General features: G+C 44.2%; 1 protein-coding gene across 1 annotated transcript in view; it reads right to left on the reverse strand.

Annotated features, from left to right (window-relative positions):
• LOC146425179 (ubiquitin-conjugating enzyme E2 R2) overlaps positions 1-10556 on the reverse strand; it is a 53233-nt gene extending 42677 nt beyond the window's left edge. Inside the window, exon 1 of the mRNA XM_085041775.1 lies at positions 10247-10556. Coding sequence (XP_084897901.1) covers positions 10247-10423 — 177 coding nt within the window. The 5' untranslated portion in view covers positions 10424-10556. The remainder of the gene's footprint in view (positions 1-10246) is intronic.
• Positions 10557-11092: the final 536 nt, after the last annotated feature.

Here is an 11092-nt window from a genome sequence, read left to right on the forward strand (position 1 = left end):
GGTTGGCCTTTTCTACGAGGTAACAAGTGACAGGACAAGAGGACACAGTCTTAAGCTGCATAAGGTGAGGTTTAGGTTGGAAATTAGGAAAAATTTCTTCACAGAAATGGCAATCACACATTGAAAAGGCATGCCCAGGGAAGTGGTGAAGTCACTGTCCTTGGATGTGTTTCAGGAAAGGACTTGGACATGGCACTCAGTGCCATGGTCTGGTTGACATGGTGGGTGTTTGGTCATAGGTTGGACTTGATCTCAGTGGTCTTTTCCAACCTAATTGATTCTGTGAAACATTCTTTCTAAAGCACAGAAGTCGCTGCTCTATACTTAGCAAGAAAAGGAAAGAAAAAACTCCAAAATTTCCTTGTAACCCCAGCTATGAACTAATGCAATCTGAACAAAAAGTTATGTAACCGCAAATAAACTGGAGCATGCAAGAGTTAAAGATACACCAGAACTGATGCAACTGTCAACACCTGAAGAGTCTATTTCTGTCCACTAACCTCCAGCCAAAGCTTTCCTAGATTTCCTATAGTAAAACTTATGGGTTCTCCCTAGCATAATTTTTGTTTTAAAAGCAGACACTAGCCATCTTGGAAGGACAAGGTAGATGTAGGCAGGTCAAAAACACTTCACTGTTCTCTTGGAAAAAGTGTGGATGTGGCACTTGTGGACATGGTTTAGTGGTGGACATGGTGGTGGATACTAGGTTGGTGGTTGGGCTTGATCTTACAGGTCTTTTCCAACCTTAACCATTCTATATTTCTAAGGAGGTGAAAGTCACCCAACATGCTCAGCAAAGCTGAGAGTTGCAGCGGAGAAAATGAAACAGAACAAGGCTGAGACACCAGGAGCTCTAATCAGGTCACACATGGTGACCTCATGTGAGTCTACAGTCATGACTCGAAGTACAGTTATTCTAGTTAAGGAAGAGAGTTGAAGGAAGAGGGAGATGCCTGAGGGGGGCTTGGATTCCAAGAGACTCCAAGACAAATGAAGAGGCTTGGTGGCATGATGATGACAGGTCTTCTGTGGGACAAGCATACCAGAGCCTTCCTCCATGCCTCTGCCATTGCACACACAGAGCTGATCCCACAGGATGGGGCATCAGCTGCTTGGACAGCAGATGAGATCCCAACTGAAGGCATGCCCATGTGACATTTCACTGCATCCCCACAAGACACAGGAACAGGCAATGCTCTGCTTTGGGTTGGTTACTTGTGACCCTTACCCCAACCTGTCCTGATCTACCACTCAGCAATGCATCTGCAGGTGCCAGCAGGAAGCTCCTTGACTGATGAAGGTACCACATCTCTATAGTAGCCACCCCACCACAGCTTCTCACAGCTTTTTTTGATCATCAACAGGTTACTTAGCTGTTCTTTGCAGGCAAAATACGGTCCCTGGTTGAAGAGCCCAAGCATAAGCATATCACTTACATTAGAGATGTGAACAAGAGTGAACAACCACTAAGTAGGTGTGGGACAAGCCTGCAAGTTGAGTGAAAATTAACAGCGATTTATCCAAGCTGAACGTTACGCAGGCTGCTTTGAATCTGTGAAATTGGAGTATCACCTCTAACAGCAAGAGAATCCAGGCTTATTTCATACCACTGAGAAGAAAGTGGTCAACACTAGCAGACTTCCTACCCCATCCCTCCTTAGTGGCAGCCAATACAACTCCGATCTCTTTCTAAATGGAGTACAGACATGGATGATAAAAGTACAGGACCATGTACTTAGCTATTATTGTAATTTAAAATAGATCTCCAGGGTGATGTGTCACAATTACTCTGCTGAGACTGGTTTTTAGCCCCTGATGAGTCTGTCCATAAACCTCTGAGGGTCAAAACCATCTTCAGTGTCAAAAAATATTCAAAAACAATACAGCCAGTGGCAAAATTCAAAAGCCCAAATGTTCACAGCCTCAATCAAGTCTACCCTACCTACCCAGATTTCCCCAGTAGTGCCACTAGTGCTGTACTTCAAGCTAAAGCCAGCCAAGCTTCTTCCACCCAAATCAGACTGCAACCAGCAAGAAAAAAAAAAAAAAAAATCAGTTAAATTTCACAGAAAGTATATTAGTCAAATTTTGACGGACATAAGCTTTCAGGTTTCTGGCAGAGACTGAGGAATGGAAATCATTCCATATGCTGGTCTCAAAACTTTAATTTTTACATGCTCCAGCAGAGATCATACAGCAATATAAAATGCCTAGTTTCATTGAGAAGTGCTTTCTAAAAAAGAGTAACAACAGGTCTATACAGAATTGTTTAAACATGGCTATGGTTGACTCAAGAAACAGCCACTTGACACTCAGAATTATATAAGAGAAGAAACATTACCATCACCCACTGAACTTGAACAAAAAGTTTTCAGTAAGAGCTGTCTCTCAACATCTTTCTTGCTTAGCATTTTGAGCAACATGGTCACAGCAAGAAAAAAATGAGGATAGGCAAAGATCCCACTGAAGTGGCAATATCATTAAGACTAGGCTTTTTCTTTCCACCTTAAACAAAAAGTGCCAGGCATCTTCATCTGAAGCATCCAGGTAGGGGCATTTTGTTACCACATGAATGACAAATTAGAAGGGATTTAGATAATAGCTACAAGACACTTAGAAAGTACAGAAGAGATGTCAGCCTCTCAAGTTATACTGCTTAATGCACCCCTGAAAGGTTTTCAGCTACTAAATGTGGGTACAGTTACTCCTCTGCAGAGAAGTAACTGGAAGCACAGAGATGAAATTCAGTTTTCTTCAATACATTATAAGAAGCCCATTCTTTTAATAAAGGTGAGTGCTTTCACAGATAGTTATTCTAGCCAAGATAAGCAAACACTTGCACACCAGTGTGGTTTACATCCATGAATAAGGGGCTTATACGAGCAGACTTTATGCAAGAACAAATGTGTATTCACAGAACGTATTGTAAGTCAAAGCTACTCCACTGCATGGCTTTTGTTTTGACAAGGCCAAAGAGTACTGCAAAAAAGAATATTATTTCAGCTTTTACCTACGTCTGACAGCAAAAGGCATCTAGCTGCAAAGACGTCTAAAGATTTAAATCTAAAGAATTTTTGCACAATGGAAAAGTGTCTGTCACTCAAAACTTGACCCAAGTGACACAACTGATTAAATACTGGTCCTTGCACTGTTTCAATACTGTGGCTGAGGGTTCTGCATCTTAGCCTCTTCAAATATTTTGCTACAATGAACATTAAAACATATGTTTTAAATACTTAACCAGGATACATAACTCAGGAAAGAGTCACACAGCTACTGCAAACATGTCCTTATTGCTATCAACTTAGGTTTCTCAAAAAAAAGCTATTTACTTGAATATCTAAATTACCTGTACAATTTTAAAACAAAGCAGTCCAAAAGGAACATATGTCATGCTTTTAGTATTGAAACCTTAGTGAGTAAGATACAGCCTGCCTGCCAGGCAGCCTTCTCTTTCTAAACCACAAATACTATGATGCCTCAAAGTGTCACCCACTTAACATTCAGCCCTTTTACGTTCTTGTTCTCTGGATAGAAGCTTCAATTTAAAACAAACATTCAGGAAGTCTTGAGGTCACATTTCTTCAAGTCAAGCAAGATTCCAAAATACCCTAAACGTATCCTAATTTAGTAGCTCTCATTTTTCTCCTCTTTGTAAGCCACTTTGGGCAAATGCACTTTAAATATTTCAGCAACTGTGACGATAGGCAATCAATCTAATTACTCATGGCTACTAGTACTTCAAGGGTGGGTACACAATGCTGAAGTTATTACTATCAAACTGGACAGGGCAGATGGGACATTCTCAGTATCTCACTACCACAAAACCTTAGCAAGATTAACTGCAATTCCACTTACTCATAATGCTGGATAAAAACACTACGGCTTTAAAAATGAAGCAGCATTCTGGAAATAGCTGGCTAGTTTTGTGTACATGCATGTGTGTTATGCACACATCTGATCACGTGCAGCCCAAATTATAAGAGCAGCTGTATTTGAGTCACATCACCTCTGGTCCATCCACACAGCAGCCAGTCTAACTGCGACATTTCCAACTTTAACCCAGCTACATTCAAGTTCAACATAAAACTTCCACCATTTAGCCCATGCTGTTCATTACCCTGAACACCTGATGAACATGCTATAAACCACACAACAAAACTGCACATCAAAGATCAGAGTTAAGGTCCTGCAAATCCTTTTTTCTGGCATTTCTTACCCTCCAGATGCAAAACAACCATTATGTAGTAGATCTAAAGTGCTATTAAAGAGAAGGTACCCCGTGTGTATATATTACCATGTAAAATAGCAAGGCAGCATAAGAGTGACTTCAGAAACAGTGAGGTAAAAATATGTTTGAGTTTTTTAAAAATTACAGATGTGTAAAACCCTCAGACACCAGCAGAATGCCACTGCAATACTGAATCTAAAGGATTAAAAAAAAACCAAAACAAAACAAACAAAAAAAACCCCAAAACCAAACCAAACAAACCCCCCAACTCTTCTAACACTATAGAGCCAAAACCTTCCATTAATTTCTATAATATGACCACATCTAAAGCTACATGCTTTTAGTTACTATCTCTTGGACAGACAGGCAGAAGTTTCAAGAGGCACAGATCCTTGCATTGCTCCCCAAGAAAAAACCCTGAAACTCAACTTGTACTTTACTTTATCTGGGGACCACTGTACAAAAATTAGGCAAATGAACAGTGTTCAATGTACCCACATGGAAAGCTTTCAGTTTTATTATAATGGGACAGAAGAGCTGGACTGTGCCACAGCTCTCCTCTTACCACACAACAGGACCTGACTGCACATGATCTCCTATTTTCAGGCAGTATCAGAACTGGAAATCACTACCTGTACTTCTCAGCACACAATAATCCTCCCTGGCTCAGGGCAGCCCTAGGGAGAGGACTAGAAGCTGGCTACCACCATGACTTAGCCAATATACTCCTGAGGATATAGTGATGTCCAGAACAGGCCACAAGACGGGTGAGTAGTCTGTGCAGCCCAGAGGCACAGCCACCCAAAAAACTGTATGCAAGAGCAGAGTGAGCAACAATCAGGTATTCCCCAGACCTGAGAGTCTGAGATCGTATCTGTGCTTATGATCCATGGACCAACATGGGAAAAAGTCTTGTGCCTCCCTGCCTTCTGCCAGCTTGGAAGCTCCTTGGCTTTTGAGACTGAACATGAGCTCCACAGACCTGGAGCAAGCATGGCTCTACTCACCCACAATTCTGTGTCCCTTTGCTGCATCAAACCACTGCTCATTAGCATCAGTGATACTCAAAAGCAACAAAAATAGATCAAGTACACAGAGGGAAACTCTGTAGGACCTTGCAATGCAGAGGCCCACGGAAGGCAGTTTTTGTGCTGAGAGTACCACACATTTTTATCCTGGCATCAAGGATATTTTTGTGGAGTTAAATGTTCTACCAGTTATGTAATTGCAAGTGCTTAGAAAACTTCTATTTGCTTAATTTTAATCTTAATGAGAAACAAACTACAATACCTAACTTCTAAACATGGTGTTCATTCTTCCCATCAGTTATTGGTAAGTTCTCTATCTATTTTCTGCTCTGACATATTAACACATTTTTCATGTTACTTTGAAATGAAATCACTTGGAAGAAGCTGAGATACAACAATACAGAACTCTGTACAGCATAGGGCTAATGAATTACAAAAAGCAAGGATAACAATGCTTTGACAAGTATTTAGCCCCCAAATTACCAGACAAAAGTAATCATAATGTTTGGTGGTTTTCTCCCTTTCCAACTGATGTGTCAAGGCTTGCTCCTTCAAGGAGGAAAAGTACCTTACGGAATAAATTGCCTTAGGAACTATGAAGTAGTAACTCTACCAATGTAGCTAATTTTTCTTGCTTCCTTTCATGCTAGGTATACTCATTTTAATCTACCCAGCCTGAATCACCTCTAAAGGAGTTTTTAATATTGACTTTTGGTCTACATTAAACATGCTTCTTGACACAGTGCACTTGGTCAAACCATGCTTCTGAGCAGTGCTAATGAAGTTTCTATTTGTATTATTTCTCAATTGTACCTTCCCTGAAACCCTGGCTCTCAGCACAAGAATACCATTCAACTAAAAGATTAGAAGACCTGTCTTTTTCAAAGCCAAAAGCGCTGTTGTTAAGGTACAGTTGCACCAAACATTCAGGACCCTGAGCAAGCCATCAGGAAACACTTTCTAAAAGTCCTGCAAGTATCCACTGCTTGATCAAAGCATTGAGCAGAGGCTCATCAACCCCCAGTCACCTGAGATAGTTACAACTTCACCATGCACATCCCTCAGCCACTGAGATCTATCCCAACTAGCACCTATCAACACCAGATTACAGCACAATAATCTTTGTTGTAGTGGTCCCCATTTAAGAACCAGCTGCCAAAATTAAAGGGGAAGAAGTTGTCCTGCCATGTAGGAAAGGACCCTCTCAGATAAACAGAAGATGCCTATGGCATAAAAGTAGTATCGATGGATTGCTCACACCTAGTTCTGCAGATTACAGAACATTCTGGTTCTCTGCTGCTTAGGCACTGCCTGCAAAACCAGAAAAACACATTTCCAGAGCAATTCAGAACTACCACACAGCTCAGTGGAATCTGATCTAAAGGCCCATCTTGCCACACCATGTCCTTCCCAGCTGAGCTAAGAAAGAAGCAAATGTCATTATCTGTGACCTGGACATGAAGCATTTCATTCTGAGAAAAATTTTCCCTTTGTCACTCAAAAAAAAAAATCAGTAACTGAATGAGATGTGAGCAACATCTTAGAGATACAAGGCCTACCCACATTTCATCCTTACATTCTGTGATTTAGTCTGGGACCAAACCACCAAGTTCACCTACTGCAGTCAAATACTTGTGGCCCAACACAACCGATTCTGCTAGAACTTTAGGCAAACTGGCTATTTCTTACTGACAGCAGCTGAGGAACAGATATCTGCTCTTATCACATCCTCTTTCAAGGACGTAACGTTACTGCCACTGAAATATTTTTGCCTTGCCAGCAAGGAATGAGTGGTAAACAGTGCATGGAATAGCTCAACTCCTTCCTTGATGACGGTAGTCAGGAACTTGAAGGGCTGCCCAAAACATTACAAAGCTATTCAGCATGACTGGGAATACAGTCACTAGGTAAGACAAAGTTTTGATTAAACCTCCATTGCAGTTGTCCACCTTCAGCTGATCACACAGATGAGGTGGGGGGGTACCAGCTGGATCATCCCTTCCTGACACAAGCTGCTCCTTGCACAGCTGCTGTTCCTGGAGGCTGCTGCCCTTTCCATCTAGATGGCAGTCTTAAACTCTGAAGCACTGCAGCAGATTTGAGTATACTGTATTAGCTGTAAAATATGCTTAGATGCTGTGCTTGAATTTTTAAGAAGTCCTGGACTTTATTATAGCCAGCATGTTGACAACCTGCCATTTAAACATTCAAGTGGACTTGTTTTCTGCTTCACTTTATCAGATGTTAGAGTTACGGGATTTGCAACTGAAACCAGAATCTGCTGAAATGTTGAACCAGCTTTACACAGCAGTAGCTTCTGTCAAGGGGGTGCAGAGAGAGTACTTCCCTCGTTTCAGTTTACTCTGCTAGTTCAACAACCCAGAAAGGTTGTATTTCTCCAAGAAATACAAGGTGCTAAAAGCTGATGTGACCAGCTCCAAGAGCTCCAAAAACACAAATCAAGCATTTGTTTTCCCAATCAATCATCCCTAACACTTTATTCATTAAGGTCACCCTAACCACAAGTTTTCCTCAAAATATTTATGCTCTAGGTTAACTAGAAGCCTGTGTACTTTCCCTCCACTCCCTGCCCTTAAACTACATTTCAAGTGGAAGACAATTCCCAAACTCTCAATGCCACAAAGTTGAAAACAGCTACATCCTGTAATTGCGTCTTTCTCATAGTGCTTACCTAACCTTAGTAAACTAAAAATACAAAACAAGATGAAGCTAGATGTTTCATCAAGTTAAGAAATCTGGAAAATGAAACACATGCAAAGTGAGCGCTAGCTCAGAGCAGCATATACTATTAATATATTGCAGAAGTCACCCATCAAACAAAGTTAGGGCATTATTCTTATCTCTGAATGATTCCATAAACAGAGTCTAACGCAAGTGAAAGCCTAAGACAAAGAGAGCCAAGAACATCGCTTCTCACTCCTTCCCCCCAGGGACAAAATGAGGGTCCAAGACCACTTTTTCAGTGTCTCAGAAGTCAGGATGCATAACTAAAGATCAGACGCTACAAAATTCTGCTACGCAGGGCTCCTCACAGAGAAAAGATTAGACAGAAACAACACATGACAGACTTCAGCCATGCCGCTTGAAGGGAATCCCACTGCTGTGGATGGGTGGAAGCATCATGAGACCTCTTCTTCCCATTCTGAAAACAACTATCATGGTACTAGTCAAAAGAATTTAGAAGCAGTTCAAGGATATCAAATACCTCAAAAGACAGCACAATCATAAATAATGCCAAGCACAAGGCAACTGGGTGCCTTGCCTAAATCTACACTTGTTAACACACATCTCCAAATTATTTCTCAGCAGCTTCAGCTTCTTTCCAGGAACAACCGCAAATATGCAGTCCAGAGAACTCCCCAACCACACAAAACTATTTTGATCGGTCATGATTTCTTTGAAAAAAAATGGATGAGTAATATAAGTGCAGGAAGAGGTCACCAGACCATTCGGATGTAAAGATGACACTGTTACCAACCAAAGACTTGAGCGACTTCCTGAATAAGTAATAATGCAGGTGAGTCTAAGAATACACCTATCACACCTACATGAGTAAGCCAAGCCAACTCATTACAAAAGGCAACTCTTGTGCCAAAGCCTTCTTTTCCTTCCAAACAATGAGGCCAAACTCAACGTGACTCAAATCCACTATTCCCCAAGCTACAGGTTACTTAGGTTTAGTGGAACAAAGCTCTTAAACCTTGACCCGCAGAAGCCAAGAGGCACTGAAGGTGCACGTTAGTCAAGCAAAGACATCATCCAAAATTTTTTTCCAGTTTGAGAGAAGCCAAAGGGCATGAAATGGGAGACGCAGGAGCCACAACTAAAACAGCTAACTGCTGGGACAAGTGAGCTCGTGGGGACAACATTTTGCCAGAGACCAAGCAAACATCAAGCACAGAGGAGTGTGCCTAATGCAAAACGTCTTCTGCAGGCACCAAGGTTTTCCAATTGCTTGTTTTAGGAAAAATGTGCAACTCCTCCTCCAGTTGTTTTGATAATATAAGTACATTCCCTTCAGTTTTTTTCTGGGATGGCTGTGCCAGATTTCTTATTTGTCGTACTTACAAGAGTGGAAATAGAGACCACAAAAGTTTTTTTGTATTAACAGGAAGGCTGAGAGGGGAATCGAATCTACCTTCACCCATTATGTATTGCTGCAGCCCATTGAAGGCTGCCTTCTACAAGTTTGGAGAGCAAGAACATAGGTGTAGAAAAATAATTGTGTTAAACAGCCCTAAAGCCCACAGAGTTCTGAGGTATAACACTGCCTTTACCCTGAATTAGCCATCAATGAGTAAAGCTATCAACGGATGGCTGGGAAGCCCCTTACTTTGAAACAAATATCACAGAATCATAGAATGTTTGTGTTGAAAGGGACCTTAAAGATGATCTAGTTCAAATCCTCCTGTCACGGGCAGGGACACCTTCCCCTAGCTCAGATTGCTCAAGAGCCCCATCCAGCCTGGCTTTGAACATTTCCAGGGATGGGGCATCCGCAGCTCCTCTAGACAACCTGTGCCACTGCCTCACCATCCTCCCAGTAAAGAATTTTGTCCTCATATCCAAACTAAACCTACTCCCTTTCAGTCTGAGCCCATTCCCCCTTGCTCTGTCCATACACGGTCTTGTGAATAGTCTTGCCCCATCTCTCCTGTAAGTTCCTTTCAGGTACTTAAGGCCATGAAAATATGGAGTATATGATCTCCAGAGGTCCCTTCCAACCGTAACAATTGTGTGAAATACAACAGAGCAGAGCCCAGGAGACAACTTGGGGCGGGAGAACTCTCACCCTGCCACGAGTTCTCTCCAGGAGGCTCTTTGGGGCTAAAAGAGAAGATTAAGAGCGCAGCGGTGGCTGTGGCGCGGCCCCCGCTCCGGCCAGGCCGTGCCCGTGCCCCCTCCCGCAGGCCCGGCCCCGGCCCAGCCCCACACCGCGGCCCGCGGCGCGGGGAAAGGCCCGTACCTTGAAGTATCCGCCCTCGTAGAGCGTGTTGGGGGGCCCGAAGATCGCCACCTCCCAGTTGTAGAGGTCGGACTCGTCGACCAGGGTGATGCGGAAGCCCTCGACCGGCTCCTCCTGCAGCGACTTCAGCTCCAGCATCAGCGCCTTCTGCGAGCTGCTCATCTGCTGCTGGGCCATGGCGCGGCGCGGCCCCCGCCGCGGCCGCCCCCACGCTCCCGGTGCCGCTCCCGGTGGTCCCGGTGCCGGTGGTGCCGGTGCCGCCCCCGCCCCTCCCCGCGCTGACGGACCCGCCGCCGCCACTTCCTTTTGTGACGGCGCCGCTCGCGCTGACCTCAGCGCGCCGCGCCGGCCACGCCCCCGCCGCTCCGTTAGCCCCGCCCCTCCCTCGGACCACGCCCCCGCCGCACGCCGGCCGTGCCGCGGCGCACAGCCAGGCCACGCCCCGCCTCGCCCCGGGCCACGCCCCGCCGCACGCGCTGCCGCGCGCCCCGCCCCTCCCCGCGTGCCCTTAAAGGGGCCGCGCCCGGCGGTGCCGCGGTCGTGAGGGCGGGAGGAGTCACGTGATGAAGCGGGAACGGGGGTGAGACGCAGGGGGCGGTGCAGTGTCGGGGTCAGTAAATCGCACAATCAATTAGTTTGGAAAAGAACACTGTGAGCATTGAGTCCAGCCTGTGACTCAACACCACCACTGAGTGCCATGTCCAGTCTTTTCCTTAAAGACCTTCAGGGACAGTGACTCCAGCACCCCCCCCCGCCCCCGGGCAGCCCATTCCCTTTCTGTGAAGAAATTTTTCCTAATGTCCAACATGAGCCTTCCCTGGCACCGCTTGAGACATTAAGCCATCA

This window comes from Lichenostomus cassidix, chromosome Z (genome assembly GCF_008360975.1).
Source record: "Lichenostomus cassidix isolate B80296 chromosome Z, HeHo_3.0, whole genome shotgun sequence".
In the NCBI taxonomy this organism is placed as follows: domain Eukaryota; kingdom Metazoa; phylum Chordata; class Aves; order Passeriformes; family Meliphagidae; genus Lichenostomus; species Lichenostomus cassidix.